The sequence below is a fragment of the Pseudorasbora parva genome, chromosome 23, assembly GCF_024679245.1.
Source record: "Pseudorasbora parva isolate DD20220531a chromosome 23, ASM2467924v1, whole genome shotgun sequence".
In the NCBI taxonomy this organism is placed as follows: Eukaryota; Metazoa; Chordata; class Actinopteri; order Cypriniformes; family Gobionidae; genus Pseudorasbora; species Pseudorasbora parva.
In genome coordinates this window covers 20,214,235-20,231,724 of record NC_090194.1, presented here as the reverse complement: position 1 = coordinate 20,231,724, position 17,490 = coordinate 20,214,235, and the positions used below count along the sequence as shown (strand labels likewise).

Genomic DNA, 17,490 nt, shown 5'->3' with positions numbered 1-17,490 from the left:
CCACTTTGTTTTAATACCACTAACAGTAGACTGTGGAATATTTAGCAGTGAGGAAATTTCACGAATGTAATTTAGTAACCTATCACTGTACCATGTTTGAATTCAATGAGCTCCTCAGAGCGACCCATTCTTTCACAAATGTTTGTAGAAGTAGTCTGCATGCCTCTGTCCTTTTTTTACACCTGTGGCCATGGAAGTGATGGGAACACCTGAATTCAATGATTTAGAGTGGTGTCCCAATACTTTTGGCAATATAGTGTACTCAAGTTTAGTGAGATTTGATATTTTGTTGAATAATATAATACTAGATCCTAACAAAACTCCATCCTAATTGGTACAAACATAACAAGGTTCAATAATTTAAATAGGTATAAAAAGGGTTGTGGGGCTTGAATGCCTGATTACACTTCTCATGGGGTGCGCTTACTTTTTTACAATATTGTATGTATAATGGGGCCAGCAATGTATTCATGGCTCTGTGCTTGTGTGCGCATTTCTGGCCTAAGTGGGCAGTTGACAAAGACCAGACTTTAAGTCAACAATCATCTTATCTCGTGGCCTTGAGTTGAGTGTGTGCGTGGGCGAGGGTGGTGGGCTTCCTGGGAGATGCGTCAATGCACTATTGTGTGCTCTCTCTGTCACCATGGTAACAGGAATAGCAGGGCAGAGGCAAACATACATCCAAGGAGTCACGCTCAATTGGGATATGATGAAACACAGAAACATTGACAAGCTGACCTATGCAGTGTGTTTCATCACTAACAGAAACACAAACACAGCCACCACCAGTCTTACTGCGTCACTTTATCAGATAGACGAGTAGTAAAACAGGTGGTCAGAGACAACGACAGGAATCCAACACCATGCAAACAGAGTGAAAGGAAGAAGGTGAAAACGTCAACAGCATGCACAATCATCACTCATCTAACACACTTACTGCCACTGTAACTCTACATAGGAATAAAAAACAAAATGATAAATCTCTTACAAAAAAATCTGACAATTCAATTATCAATTAAAACAATGCTATTAAACTTCACAAAGCAGTGAGTCTCTAAATTTAGTCCAATTTAATCTAGTCAATCTTCGACAAGAACATGAACTTACCCGATTTCGGTATTAGTGGTTCTTCCTTCTCCTGTGAACATACACCGGGCTGCTAGTATGTCTCCATTTTTTATGTCAATGGTGTTGGTGGCTGGATAAAAAGCCTAAACACAAGTTCATCCAAGAGAAATCAAAGTGTTAGTTCAGCCAAAATGGAACATTCTGTCACCATTTATTCACCCTCACTTAATAATAATTTAAAAAAACCCGAAAGACTTTTGTTAAATTGTGGGGAAAAAATTGATGAAAGAGATTTATGTCCCTTCAAATGAAAAGTCTATTACACCACAAAAAGCCTCAAAACGTTTTGATTGCTATAATTGATTTAAACAACACACATTTTTTGATTGCTTGATTTGATTAAAAATGTAACCATAATCTGTATGAAGCGTCACCTTAAGAGACCCGATCGCTGGAACAGATTTAATTTTGACTTTTATTCACAGATAACAGATTAAACAAAAAATTACATTTACAAAAAAAATGCTGCACAGATACATAGGTTATTGAATTCTTTTTTAGGTTAGTTTTCCAGATAATATTTGTACAAAATAAGTACAATTCCAGTACAAAACCCAATACTTTTACTTAGGAAACATGTTAATGCAGTGTACAAGTTACTTTAGATAAAATGTAAATGTGTAAAAGTAACAATGTCTTCATAATAATATACTTAATTTTTCTCACACATTATATGGGCCATTATACATTAAAATATGTAGTTGCTTTTAAATAGACACCCAGTGGTGAAAATCAAGTTTTAATGTTGTTTATATGTCTATGTGGTGGACCTCTGTTTAATGTCTCATATGAAGGATGGGACAGCCTTGTAACCAATCACAACAACGTGCGGGCGGGCTTTAGCATATCATTCATATTTATTTGTATAGCGCTTTTCACAATACATATCGTTTTACAGCTGCTTGACAGAAAATGCATGCATCTACATTACTATTTATATTTACAATTTAATTCATTAACTATGACCGCTCTGAAGCAGGGGAGTCTCCAGAGAAGGTTGTTCTCCCGGTATATTTTTTGATGATATGAAAAATCAGGTACATTTAGCAATAAAATATATGTTATATGCAAACTATATGCCTTTTTCACCTGACTTTATACTAAAGCAAGGGTGTAGAGTTACATTCAAGCTATTTTAAGGAATAAATAATAAATAAAAAATATCAGGAAAAACTTTTAAATATGTAATTATAGTGATCAAAAGTGAGTTTTATTATTGACTACAGGAGGACTCGCAAAAGGTCCATGGCATCAAAAAACCAAGAGCATGATTATTTGGTACAGGTGTGTTTAACTTTCAGTAAACAGGCTCTCCAGGAGAATAGGTTGTCTTAACAAGAAAAGCATACTGGACTCACCATATAAATTCACCATGAAATCAAAATTTACAAAAACATTTTTAAATAATAATTTGCAGCAACATCTATTCTCTTCTCTGATGACAAGGGCGAAGCAACCTGTCACTCATATGAGATCCACCAATAGCAAACAGCAACCATTCAATCAATCACCCACAGACAAAATCAAGCCCCACTCTATATTTGTTCTTATTCCAGAAGCTGTTTCCCTCAGATATGTCACAATAAAAGGGAAGAAAAGACTATCACAACTTTTTAATACTTTAATTTTGAATGCAGGACTGACAGCAGGCAAACATGTGAATCACAATGACATGGGTCATTAACATGACTCACAACACTTATCAGCGAAACACGATGCATTAACTTCCCTCTCTAGTAATCCATCATGCTCAACTTGTTAAACATACCTGTGGCAACAGTGGAGACTGAAGCCCGATCTGAGTCCACTGTCCATTTCGAACCCTGTACCCGCTCACAACTTTACCTGAAGCACAAGATACGCAACATGTATGCCAATTACCATCAAAAGAAAAAACTTAGTAGATACAACCTATATATATATAAATGCAATATCTTACCAAGGCTGTGTGTGTGTGTCCTGAAGGCGAATGGATGCATCGGTAAAGATTTGTAAGTGCAAGCAATGTCTGCATTGGTAACTGCAAATACCAAAAACATCAGACATCATAAATAACATAACATATGCTTATAAGGTGACAAGCATTAATAAACTGATCACAACATTCGAGGTAAAGCTCAGAAGCCTTTAACAACCCCAAATGTCTACAAAATTATTAGTGCCAAACTGGAAAATGGTTGAAATGGTTACAAAGTTGGTACCTTTCTTCCCTGGAGGAATGACAGTGTCCAAAGACATCATCAGATAAATGCCAGCAATAAAGGGCTGTCTGCATAAAGGACACAATATTCATCACATTTAAAGAGATTTCAGTTAAAGATGATGAATAATAAATCGTATATATATATAATAAAATCGACGTGTGTGTATGTGGGATAGTTCACCCAAAAATGAAAATTAGCCCATAATTTACTCACCCTCAAACCATCCTAGGTGTATATTATAATACATTTATTTTGTATAGCGTCTTTAAAAGTTGCTTTCTCAAAGCATACATGATACTATTCTTTCAGATGAATACAATTGTAGTTTAAATTAAAACAATTCCTGGCTCTTCAATGGCAGAAAAAGTGCATCTATCCATTATAAAAGTAATCCACAAGAAATTAGGGCTGTGCGATATGGACAAAAAAACACCATCACGATTTTTTGATTTTTTTTTTTTTCCTGATTTAGATTTTAATCATGATATTGACACAAACAAACATGCTTTACAGTTATAAATGCATTCTGTGTGAATTTGAAACATATTTCCAAAGGAAACAAATCGGAGCTTTATCGAAAAGTTAACACGTCTCTAGAACAGACAAATGGCCTAAATAAATAAATAATGAGACTAAATGATCTTACCAGTGCAATATGCCTCTCTCAATATGAACTCACGTAATTGGTAAATGAGGAGATTTTTATTTTTATTTGTTTAGCTCGTTTCATTTGCAAGCGCCATTGCGAGGAGCATCAGCCTGCCTCAGCTTGTCAAAAATGGCATCTTTATTTCAAACGACCCGACCGACTGCAACCCGAATATCATTAAAAATATTTTTGGAAGACTTGTCCACGAGGTGATGACCGCAGGCATTCGCTCATTTTGGATCAACCCGCGCATCCCTGTTTAATGTGGGTAATCAAAACAACAACAACAAAAAACAACCCAGACTAAAGTCTACAAAATTGGTAAGTTTCCCAGCGCCGCAATAGACATTATTTTTAATGGAAGGATAGGCCTTTTTTTGATTTTGCATGGTGGTAAGTCAAAGGGTTTTTTTCTTGAGTCGTTATATTGGCTTTGAATTTCGTTAGATTTAGTTAATTTTCGTTTCGTTTTTTTAGAAATAAGAACTGAATTTAGAAACAAAATAAACAAAATAAATTATTGATGAAGACAGCGTTGGAGTAAGTGCATGCAAAATAATCCGTTCTCTGAATCAACGGCCTTTGTGAGTGTAGGCTACACAAATAAAAGTAGACAGTTTATAGTTTATAATTATGTCTTGCACATCTCTGGCTAAAAATGTCTACTGTGAGTTATATCCGCTGCCATAGGCTACAGGACAATGTCCATCAGAATGCGCCGACTTCGTCGGCCATATGGGTTAAAGAAATCCTAGCTTATTTAATTAGGATTGTGTAAATATTAGCCTATAATATTTTTTTTATTATTATTTCATATGTTGATGTGTTATGCCCGGTCTGTTTCGTTCTCGCACTAAATTTAGGCAGGCTGCATTCTGATTGGTTCGGATAGCATACTGGGAAGTTGGGGCCAGGAGCGAAAAAATCGTGCTATGAAGCGATTTAGAAATCGCACAAGCTCAAATCGCGATTTTATTACGATTACAATTAATCGTACAGCCCTACAAGAAATCATGGGGTTTTGTAAGAAAAATTTCCATATTTAACATGTTACAACGTAAAATATCTCTCTCCAGGTGGACTGCTTTCCATATCGTATTTATAAGAAATGGATATTATATTTTGGTCTTCAAATTTTGGGCTGCCATTTACTGCCATTGTAATGCTTGGAAGAGCAAGACTTTTTTTATACATATAACTTCGATTGTATTTGTCTGAAAGAAGAATGTCTTCTACACCTAGGTTGGCTTGAGGGTGAGTAAATTAACGTTATATTTTAAAATAACAAGCATCCAGCAGACGGCCTACCTAAGTCAACTTACGCCAAAAGAGTAACCCCTGACGCAATGTACAACATAGTCGAGTAGTGTAAGCTTTGATGCCTCTTGCAGTTCAATTGAATAGGGCTGGGCAATTAACTCAACCTCCTCTTCTGTTATATCGAAATCCTTCGACAATTCTGTTTAAAAATGATCGCTTTAGACTTTTTGTGACAGGTGTTCTCTTTTGCTATATGGTCTGCACTTCCCAGTTTGTCAATATGTCATGCGTCAGGTAAGAGATTACTGTTTCACCGTAAAACAACACATACAGCCGTCTGTTGGAAGCTAGATATTTTAGTTTATAATTTAGTTTAATTTTAGTTTATAAGTTTTAAATATGGACATTGTTTACTATAAAAGCGCATCACATTGCTTCAAAGGGCATTTATTAACCCACGAGAGTCGTATGGATTACTTTTATGATGGCTACTTTTTTGGGGCTTCAAAATCTTAATCCCTATTTACTGTCATTATAAATCTTGACATTTTTTAATAGAACTCCAAAGATATTCATCTGAAGGAAGAAACTCATACACCTAGGATAGCTTGAGGGTGACTAAATCAAGGGGGAGTAAATCATAAAAAAGTAGCCCATTCGAATTGCATGCAATAATTTTCAAGACTTCTGAAGTCATATGCTAACTTTGTGTGACAAATTGACTCAAATTTAAATTGTTATTCACTTATAATCTTCCCATTTGCCTCAGATCTCAAATCTCATTTTGCAGTTGTGTTCAATTCAAAAAGAGTCAGTCATGTCAAGCTTGGCATCATTGTTTGAAGAAAGTCATACAGATTTGGAACAACATGAAGGTGAGTAAACAGTGACAAAATGTTTGGGAGCAACAAATATGTCTTATGAATAAATCACAGATATTTGAAATTATAGCAACAACTTACGGTTTGGAAGTCATTCTTAAAGTGAGTCCTGAGCAGTCTCTATGATGATCTACAATCAAGACAAAGATAAACAGTCACATCGCAAGATGCTGCTTTTCATTGCCGTTACAGCCATAATACAACAGTTTTCAATGGGCAGGACTGCTTAAAAACCGCAGTACTCGCACAGTGATTGACAGGCATCTATGTGCGCACAGAAAATTATCAAAATGATTCTTTTAACTTAACATACATATTCACTTTTCTAAAAAGCATGTCAAGTTTGGTTGATGGAGCTCTCGTTAAAACATGCTGATATCACAATACTGTTGCTTCAGCACTGGATCTACTGTATAGCAGTTTACCTTTGAAATTGTTGACATCACCATAGTGAATTTGCAGCACAAAGTAGTTAATTCTGGTGTCTCCTCCAACTTTAAAGCCAACATCTAAAAAAAGGGGTGCAAATTAAGTTCAGATGTGCTTTTATTGTTTTTCAGAAGAGCCATTTACTCATGATCACTCATACGTTATACTGGCTAAATTCATCTGTTTTGAGACGGAGAGAAGAGGGAGAAATAATGAGGAGAATGGTGAGCACCTTTGGGTAGTTTGGTTGGAGGAGCATTCCTGGCCCAAGCATACATGATCTTGGCCTGATCCCGACAGGTCCCCAGCTCTTTCCCACAATCCCTGAGCAAAAACAACAGCAACAACAATAAGACCAATACAAAGTCAAACTTAGCCTTGTTATTTCTCTTTTAACAAATCAATTCACAATGGTAACATTATAATCTTAAATACATTTTAGTGGGGAAAAAAAAAAAAACAAATGAGAGAAAATTTAGAAAGTAAATGTAAGCAAATAACCCTCCCTCAAACTCCAATGGCATTGGTTGAGCTAATATGTCAGATTGTATATTTATTAAGTTAACACCATGTTAGCACCAGGGGTCTGTTCTTCGTACATCACTAACTCAGTTAGCTGGATTTGATTGTTGACGATTTGGCATGATCTTAGATTGTTTGGTTCTTCAAAGCTCATTCTGGACTTGCTGCCATAGCAACAACAGGTCTATAAACTTAAACCTGCTCACGATCAGACTTATTTCATGTAAACAGGATTTGATTGCATCTTTTTAAGAAGCGTTGATACTTAAAATCTGTCCCACCCACTGCTACTTTATTACAAGAGTTCCTACTGAACAAGGAAATTATTTATTTAAATAACAATAATAATATAACAATTTATTTGAGAATAATTATATAGATTAGTAATGGTGACATATATTATGGGAGTGGCTTGATAGAGCACATGAAACTTAAGAAAGATAGAAAGATAGAAACTTTAGTAGATAGATATATGTTTTTAGTATATTAATGCTGTCATCTAACAAATTGGTTTCAAAGGTAAAATGAAATGAATTGCTAATTAATTTAATTTAAAAAATAAAGCCTGTACAAACACTAGAAATCGTTTATATAAATGATTGAGAATCATGTAAAAAAAAACATTTGTAATGAAATTCTGTTGGTGTATTTTTTAATTATATGTCACCACCACATTGCTGTATGTGGTTTTGAGTATCTATACATCTTCCCTCTTCAGGGAACAAAAGAATGCAGTAATCTGAAACAATTTAATCCAAATATGTAATCCAATTCACAAATTATTTTAAAGAAATGAATTAGTCAGAGTTAAGTTATCACAATTAGAAGGTCTGGCATCTGTCAAATCATCTCAGGTGTATTTAGCAAGGTACAAAGAATAAAAGCTTTTTCTAGCAGTGTCATAAAAATTACAATCCAACAGAATATGTTTAACAATCAAAGGAAATTTCATTAAAAACCAGACTGGTTGATATACTATCAGAAGAAAACGTCTCAGGTTACGTATGCAACCATGGTTCCCTGAGAGGGAACGAGACACTGCGTCGGAACACTGCGAGAACACTTCTGCGTGACTGTGTCATGAAGCACTCGTGAAATCAGTCCAATGGCGTGACGGGACCTTATAAGCGTCATTGACCAGGAAACTATAAATCACCCCTGATCCATACGATGTTAGCTTCTTAAATGTCGGAGCAAGACACAGGCATGCCGGGAGTATGGCAAGGCGACGCAGTGTCTTGTTCCCTCTCAGGGAACCATGGTTGCATTCGTAACCTGAGACGTTCCCTTATCGAGGGAACTTGCACTGCGTCGGAATGCTGCGGGAACTCAATACCCACGCCGCCATAATACCAAGTGCCTGTCTGTGTGAAATCTTAGCGCACTCTCTGTCTCTCTCCAGAACTCCTGGGAGCAGAACCACCAGGAGAAAGGCATACAGATGCGGCCTCTGCCACGTCTGCACCATGGCAACCCCAGAGGGGCTGGATAAGCCAAAAGAGCTCCACCACCTCAGGGTGGAGTCTTCACTTCCCAGATGTCAATCCATGCCTTGACATGAAATCTGCTCCATGATTTACTCATGATTGCCCCCCAGCAGGTGAGGGATGCATCCGTCGTTAGCATCAAGCGACGACAATGAACCCCGACACCGGTCCTTGGGAGAGAGACCCAGGCTTCTTCCACATAACCAAGGCACGAAGGCATCGCCGCGTAACCTTGATCATGCAACAAGGTTTCCCCCTCGGGGAGAACACCTTGGTCTTGAGCCACCACTGCAAGGGTCTCATGTACAGCAGGCCAAAAGTTATCATGTTGGACGCTGCTGCCACCAGACCTAACAATCTCTGAAACTGTTTCACAGTAAGTGACTGGCCTAGCTTTACCTTAATCGTGGCTATGAGAATCGCTTCTACCCGAGTGGGCATTAGATGAGCCTTCGAATCCCAAACTACGCCTAGAAATGTGGTACTCCGTATTGGAGATAAAACTATTTCTTGGCGCTTACCCTCAACCCCGACACTTTCATGCGAGTGAGAACAGCATCTCAATGCTGAAACGCTAATTTGAATCGTCAATTGTCTCTATAGTTCAGAACACGGATGCCCTGAAGTCTCAGAGGAGCCAGAGTTGCATCCACACACTCCGTGAACATGCTGGGAAATAAAGCTAGGCTAAACGGAAGAACGTGATACTGGTGAGCTTTGCCCCCGAAAAGCAAACTTGAGGAACCCCCTGTGTTGAGAAAGGATAGAGACATGGAAGTATGTGTCCTTTAAGTCTATTGTGACAAACCAGTCCTCGGACCTGATTTGACGCACAATCTGTTTCTGTGTGAGCATTTTTTGAAGTTTAGTTTCTTTACCTGCAATTTAACTGACACAGACCTAGAATGAGAAGCAGCCCTCCAAACTTCTTCGGAACTATAAAGTACCGGCTGTAAAACCTTGATTCTCTGCTGTGGGGAGGGACCCTCTCTATAGCCTCTTTTTGCAGAAGAGTCTGCACTTCTTGTTCCATAACCAGAGCATGCTCGGAGCTGACCACTGTGGATACCACCCTATTATTGGGTCTGCGGGACCCAATTAGAGAGGGGGGCAGAAGTTTCCACGCTGGCAGAAAATCTACTAAGGGAACCAGCCTCTCGAGGAAATGTGTGCTCGCTGAGGACCGCTGCGCCCTGAAGCACAAGAGGTGGCTGGGTTGGCAGAACGGCCCCCTGATTGCACCGAAGAAGGGGCGGGCACTTTGTAATGCGGTGAACACTGACCCTTCCGGTGTCAGGACTGTATTTTATTTTTAATGCAGTTCATATAAACCAGACAAGAAAAAACAGTCTGGATGAGAGGCTGCATATAGTGAATAGTATTTATAATTAAATTCCTCAGATTTAAATGAAGCTAAATATCAACCAGACAAGTAAAAACGGTCTGGATGAGAGGCTGAACATAGTGGATAGTATTTATCATTTAAATCCTCAGAATTAAATGCAGCCGAATATCAACCGGACAAGTAAAACAGTTCGGATGAAAGGCTGAATATAATGTATTTAAACAGATAATCTTCTGAAAAGTATTTATCATTCAAATCTTCGGAATCAAATGCAGCCAAATATCAACCAGACAAGTAAAAACGGTCTGGATGAGAGGCTGAATATAGTGTATTAATTCAGATAAACTTCTGAAAAGTATTTATCTTTTAATTCCTCAAAATTAAATGCAGCCAAAGAAGAGACTGAATATAGTGTTAATACCGACATCAACTCAGATGAGTATTTAACATTTAATTAATCAGAAAACATTTACAAAACTTGGTCTACCATAGAATGGTAACAAGTCTGCAAACACATACTTAGTTTGCACGATCATAAGAGAGAGAGAAAGGGAAATTCCCGTCTGCTCAATTCCCCACGTATATATATTGCGGACCCATAATCAACACATTGCCTCAGCAAATGCGAGATCTGAGCCGCGATCTGTAGCAATTAGATTCTTATTGTAGATGGAGACCCATAATCAATGCGATGCCTCAGCAAACGCGTGATCTGAGCCAGTAGACTCAACCTCGTAATCTAAACGCTGCCTCGGCAAATGCGAGATCCGAGAATCGAGTCACCGAATCTATATTGCAGACCCGTGATCTACACGCTGCCTCAGCAAACGCGAGATCCGAGCCAAGGACCTTTGTTGAGCTTCTCCCCTAGCTCGAGAAGATAGTCCACAGGAGGAGACTCTCGATAGTACATGTTGCACGTCGGGAATTTTATGAATGTACACCGCCAGCTCCTTTTACTAGAGCTGACCGTGCAGCATTCGCCACGCCAAACAAACAACACATTAATCGTGTGTATTCCCACTCGTAATGAAGCGGGTGTAGGGAGGACCACACGATCAAAAATGCTGTCTGCTCGCCATTATATCTCCGGCCTATATGCATTTCTTATGCTCGTTCTTTTTTTTGGAAAATAGACAGACAGAGACAGTTTCACACAGAACGCTTGCTGAAGACATCAGAAGCTAACATCGTTTGGGTCAGGGGTGCTTTTTAGTTTCCTGGTCAACGACGTCACCTGCCTATGACGTCCCTTCAGGCCATAGGACTGATTTCACGAGTGCTTCATGACACGGTCACGCAGAAGCGTTCTCGCAGCGTTCTGACGCAGTGCCAGTTCCCTCGATAAGGGAACTGGAAGAAAACTTTTTAGAGGTTTAATTGAGTTTTTTTTTTTTTTTTATCTCAATGATTTCATCAATAGTTCTGTGGGCGGTATACAGAGACAGATTGTTTTTCTTAAATATTATTAGAAAAAAAAAAACTATTATATTTACTACAGGTTCTACATTTAAAAATTTCCGTCCAACTTGGGTTCTGATGTGCACATTTTACAAAAAACTTCTAATTTCTGCCTTATACAAAAATGTTGACATGCGGTGTATATAGATATTTTCCCAACATAAAACAACAACAACAAAAATAAACCCACTGCATTGGGGCTGCACATGACTCATGCTCTCTTCAAATCTAATTTAATTTTAGACTTTTGCTGGTTTGGCATACTAATTAGTCTATTTTCATGCAGAGCTTCAAAACCTGACGTCTAACACTATGAGAGAGTGCAGGCCATGAGACACAGCCTGCAGTATCTGCATGATGAATGTTTGAAAATACATTAAAGGGAAAAGCTATAGGAATACAGGAAACTGCAGAGTATAGACTCACGGCAAGGGAATAAGGCCATTGTGATTAAAATGAGGCAGAAATGCGGTAAATTTTAAATATCTTCTTTTATTATATATAATAAAAGATATATACACCAATATATTCACTCTCCCTACTCTGAACATGTCCAAACCATCTCAACCTGGACTCTCTAACTTTGTCTCCAAAACATCTCACATGTGCTGTCCCTCTGATGTACTCCACCCATTCCAACCTGCTGCACACGCTTCTTCACCATTTATTCCACACTCCCCACTGCTCTGGAATGTTGACCCTAAGTACTTAAAATCATGCACTTTCTTTACCCTCTTCTCCCTGTAACCTCACGGTTCCACTTGGTTCCCTCTCATTCACACACATGTATTCTGTCTTTCTGCAACTAACCTTCATTCCTCTTCTCTCCAGAGCAAACCTCCACCTCTCTAGACTTTCCTTCACCTGCTCTCACTACAGATCACAATGTCATCCCCAAACATCACCATGGAGATTCCTGTCAGCTTGTCCATCACCACCGCAAACAAGAAGGGGCTCAGAGCCGATCCTTGATGCAGTCCCATCTACACAGTGACGTCCTCTGTCTCACCTACGGCACACCTACGGCACACCTTACCACTGTCATACTGCTCTCATACATATCCTGGACCACTCTAACATACTTCTCTGCCACTCCAGACCTCCTCATACAATACTACATCTACTGTCATATGCTTTCTCTAAATCTAAAAATGCAGCTCTTTCTAACCCTCACTGTACTTCTCTATTAACATTCTCAAAGCAAATAATGCATCTGTAGTGCTCTTTCTTGGCATGAAACCATACTGCTGCTCACAAATGTCCACATCTCCCCTTAGCCTTGCTTCCACTACTCTTTCCCACAACTTTATTGTATGGCTCAGCAGCTTAATACCTAGTTTCCACAACTGATCTGCACATCTCCCTTGTTCTTAAAAATTGGCACCAAACACTTCTCTTCCATTCCTCAGGCATCATCTCACTCTCTAAAACCTTGTTGAACAGCTTAGTTAAAAACTCTACTGCCATTTCTCCTAGACACTTCCATACCTCCACTGGTATGTCATCAGGACAAACTGCCTTTCCTCTCTTCATCTTCTTCAAAGCTCTCCTAACTTCACCCATGCTAATACTTTCTACTTCCTGGTCAACAATATTTGCCTCTACAACTCTTATCTCCCTGTCATTTTCCTCATTCATCAGTTCCTCAAAGCACTCTGTCACTTGTCAGAACATTTTCATATATTTATATTTATAATATATTTTATTTTATAATATATTAATATACTTTAATAATTTTAAACATATTTTAGCTTTATTAAAGAGTATATAAAAAATACTTTTTCCCATTGGCAACTAAATCTGTTTGACAGCTTTATATAGAGTTGCCATGTAATGAGGTTTGTTTATCAGGTGATATTTATTGAGACATTTTAAAGTCCTTTATTTCTAAGCACGCAACCTATGGAAACTGAAGAAAGAATGAGAACCCCCTCCCTTCAGGTCATCTCAGATGCTGCTGTCGTCAAGGTGCATATGGTTGCCACAGTAACAGGCAGTTTTATCACTTTTCTTCATCTTTCCATGTCGAAAGCTGCTTTCGTTGCACATATTAGCCAAAGAATTCAATTTAATTTAGCTAATAATGCAGCAGTGTTACATTACAGGCCAGAGGAAAGCTCAGATGAGATTTAACAACGCATTTGCTCAAATTGTTTTCAAAATTATATGACTAGTACACTGAAATCATTCTTTTTTTTTTTAGGTTTGCATTTGAGGTAAGGGCAAATCCATATTTCTACACAAAGGTAAGGCTTAATATATATGTGTGCTGGTACAAAGACCAATGCCATTAAAATGGTAATGGTTCTTGAGCCACTAGCATCACCAAATAGAAATGCAAGAATATGATATGTTTCCCAAACACACCTAGAGCCTCATACACATCGGTCACTCACAAGACAAACAGGTACTGTAATCCCGCCTTTAACTCCCTTCAGTTTGAATCAGAAGTCAACATGTCAAGCTCTCAAACAAAGAGATCAATGTTTTGAAAGTGTCACAAGGCCACAGTGTTTACAATCTTCAGGAACTCAATGGTCGTGATTATTTACTGTTGACTATGTGCTGAAAACAGGGAGAGGAGTTCCATCTTTTAACAGAAAACAAATGAAACTCTTCATCTTTAACTATACTTGCAGTTTCTGCAAATGTTGACATTAAACAGAATTAAAATAAGGATGCGCTTGCCAAGATTTTAATGTTTTTGAAAGGCTGCATTTACTTATTTAATTAAACTGTATTATTGTGAAGTATTTTTACAATTTAAAAATATATCTTAAAATATAATGATCAAAGATGCATTTCAGCATAATTTCTCCAGTCTTCTTCAGTGTCACACAATCCTTTAGAAATCATTCTAATATGTTGTTTTGCTGCTTAAGAAACATTTATTATTATCATTGAAAATGGTTATTTTTGTGTAGATAATGTTTTCAGGATTATTTTATGAGTAGAAAGTTCAGCATTTAGTTGTAATAGAGCATTTTCTGTATCAAAGTAAAATCCATACTGTCCCTTTTGATCAATTTAAAGCTACACTGTGTGATATTTTCCCCCATCTAGCAGTGAAAAGGTATATGACCGTCCAGTGAATAATAGTTTCTGTTTCTCTCAATTCTGATTTCGCTTTAACTCCTACGGAGGCCAATTTAGTCCAAGATTAACATGGCAATCCCCCTCTTCACATTCGACATGGTGCCATTGAGTGTTGAAACGCAAAAGGCAAAGCTTGAATTTAGGGGAATGTCCCTCTTTGGCTAATGTACTTTCAAGATGGAGGGGCAACACGGCGACCGGCATTCGAACCCCTCACCCGTATGTATTTTCAATGGCATATTATAAACTTACGAGAATACTTTATTACTTGAAAGAAGTAAATATACATTAATGAGCACATATATTTTTGAAAGAACTAAGTGTTTTTAGCTAAGGATAAACAAAAAAAGTTACACAGTGTAGCTTTAATGTGTCCTTGCTGACTAAAACTATTCATTTCTTTTAGAAAAAAAAACCTTTTCAACAGTAGTGATACAGTATGTATGCAGTCATCCCAACCAGCCTGGCAATGTTTTTATAGATACACTTACAGTTGTGTCTGCAAATTAGGCTGGGACAAAATAAAGTATGATATCATCACAAAAAAATGTCAGATGTGACTCACCAATATCCTTGAGTAGCATAAGGAGTTTTACAGCCATATAAAATCATGTGGTGGGCTGTGTCCATACTGGCATGAGGAACAAAGTCCACTGAGAAAAGAAAAACATTTTTAAAGTCAGTAATGAAAATGATATGGTAAGCATCTTGAAAGAAAATCAAATGTATCTTGATAAATCGGCATCATAGCATTTCTGCACAGAAACAACTACTGGAAAGTCAGGTCTCTTTAAAAGAGATCTCATTTTCAAAGCTGGCAGAAGCTATATAACCCCTAAATCAATCACTGACAACTGTAACAAGATCTGGTGCAAGAAAACAATTCTCACTCAGAAACTGCTAATACATTCCACAAATAATTACAAAGAAATGGCAAGTAACACATTTAATCAAACATGAAATTTCAAAGAAGACTGAAATAGCATTTTCTGGTTTATTTTAACTTTAAAAAACAGCATAGGTTTGCATGAAACCTTTATGAAGATTTGAAAGGGCGACTGCTGTTTGCTTAGCATATAAACCACAATGAACATTAATATGCTATGCTAAAAGTGATTGATACCTTCAGGAAAGCCCTCTCTCTCTCTATTGTGGTTATGAATAATAGATGGGATGTTTGATTGATGGCAATAGCAAGACAGACATAATGCATCTCTCCGAAGTCTGGGTGGATGTGCTTTCTTTAAAGACCACCACAACGTAACAACACAATAATGGACAGTTACAGATTCAAAACAAGTCAGTCCACAGACTCCACACGACCGGTCAACAATAACAGTGAAATAATTTTCACAATACCTCAACTTGCTTCATTAGATGGTTATTGTTAAATGGAATCATCATGCAGTTTAATAAGTGAGGTGTTGATTCAATAACTGAATGATTAGTATGATTTATTTAAACCAGTAACTACTGTAACTACTACAGGTGTGTAGCGACTACGAAATATCAGACATATAATTACTTGAAAAAAAAACGATTCTATAAATGAAGATGCACCCCAGGACATTGGATGTATGATTATAACTCACTGTAAAAGTGTATCTTTTGAATGTGCATATGATATGTCTGAATTATCTGAATGATTGTGTATATGATATGTCCATATCTGTGCAACATATTAGTCTGTGCAACATAAAGAATCTTTAATAGTTTCTTCATCAGCAACCAATTCAGTAACATATACAATCAATTTGCTTGAGATCATAAAAATTTCCCTCCAACACCTCAAGTCGTGTGCAACTCCATGGACTCAAAATAACTGCGAGTTCATCATATCTTCTCAAGTTAATGCAGAACAAATCAATTGCAACTTCAACACCATCGGACCGAACTATCAAGACTTTCTTCTGTGATTTTACATCTGATGCTCTTCAACAGCTAAGGCTAAAGTAATGTACCAAAATCTATGTGTAGTTAGTAAAACTGTTAACCCATTTGTTCAGGCAAAGGATCTGGCAGTCACAGATGGTTCTCCCAGGTGTTTTCATAGCTTCATCTATCTGTTCTGACCCGGTTCTTCAACCACTTTAACTTAAAATATAACCCATGAATGTTTTTGTTTTGTGTGTGTGTGTTTCTGTTTAGTTTTGTAGTGTTTGTGATTTAGTTAATAATAATTGTGCACATTACATATCTGGTTCTGACTCGCTGCCTGCAAACAAATTGTCACTTAAATGATTGATCTTGTTACGCACACAGAGTAATTATCTCCGAACAGAAACAGTTCGGACCAATGAAATCATCAGAGCGGGCTTAAGACGATGACGGACAGATGATAAACAGTAACGTAATCATGCACGTCATTAATGGGGCTTGGATTATATTTGTTCGAATCCTAAACGGAGAGCTTGTTTGTATATGCATTCACCTTCACAATTTCTCTCAAAAAATTATGATCATGTTGGGTAAGTACTCTGTGTACAACACCGGCAAAGATCGTGTATTCCAGTGCGCGTGCAGACAGGGTTGCAAAGTTTTTACAACAAAACCCGCCAACTACTAGCCCAAACAATAGCTTCTCGGGGGGTTCTCCAGGAAAAATGGCATTTGGGGGGGTAATATGTGTGTTATTTTGGCAAAGTTGCCTGCTAAAATTCGCAATCATGGGTTTATATATCACATAATAGTCGCTTCAACCCGCGAACATAGAAAACAACCCGCAGAAAAAAACGCGGACTTGGCAACACGGTGCAGTTGAGCTCTGTTGACATTTGACAATGCGTCGCTTCGTTGCTCTGATTGGTTGTAGGTCTATCCAATTGATGCTTTTCCTGGTTAGGTTGAAACACACCCCATAATCACAGCCCAATGGAGCAGTTTTAGACTCATATTCTGACTAGAATTGAGTATGACCACGTCAGGCTAATTAATATAAAGAACATCAAATAATCTTTAAAGCCTGGATGAACCATCACTAGTACCCATACAGAAAATGATCAACTGTACAAGACAACCAAAGGTCTTC

At 37.7% G+C, this 17,490-nt stretch overlaps 1 protein-coding gene across 3 annotated transcripts in view; it reads right to left on the bottom strand.

The window, feature by feature from the left end:
* Nucleotides 1–17,490, bottom strand: part of pam (peptidylglycine alpha-amidating monooxygenase) — a 70,018-nt gene that overhangs the window by 27,299 nt on the left and 25,229 nt on the right. For all 3 annotated transcript variants that reach the window (XM_067434037.1, XM_067434036.1, XM_067434038.1), the window contains 8 exons: nucleotides 15,028–15,115; nucleotides 6,784–6,875; nucleotides 6,548–6,631; nucleotides 6,204–6,252; nucleotides 3,330–3,397; nucleotides 3,068–3,148; nucleotides 2,897–2,973; nucleotides 1,108–1,211 (listed from right to left, as the gene is read on the bottom strand). In XM_067434037.1, the coding sequence (XP_067290138.1) occupies nucleotides 1,108–1,211; nucleotides 2,897–2,973; nucleotides 3,068–3,148; nucleotides 3,330–3,397; nucleotides 6,204–6,252; nucleotides 6,548–6,631; nucleotides 6,784–6,875; nucleotides 15,028–15,115 (643 nt within the window). The remainder of the gene's footprint in view (nucleotides 1–1,107; nucleotides 1,212–2,896; nucleotides 2,974–3,067; nucleotides 3,149–3,329; nucleotides 3,398–6,203; nucleotides 6,253–6,547; nucleotides 6,632–6,783; nucleotides 6,876–15,027; nucleotides 15,116–17,490) is intronic.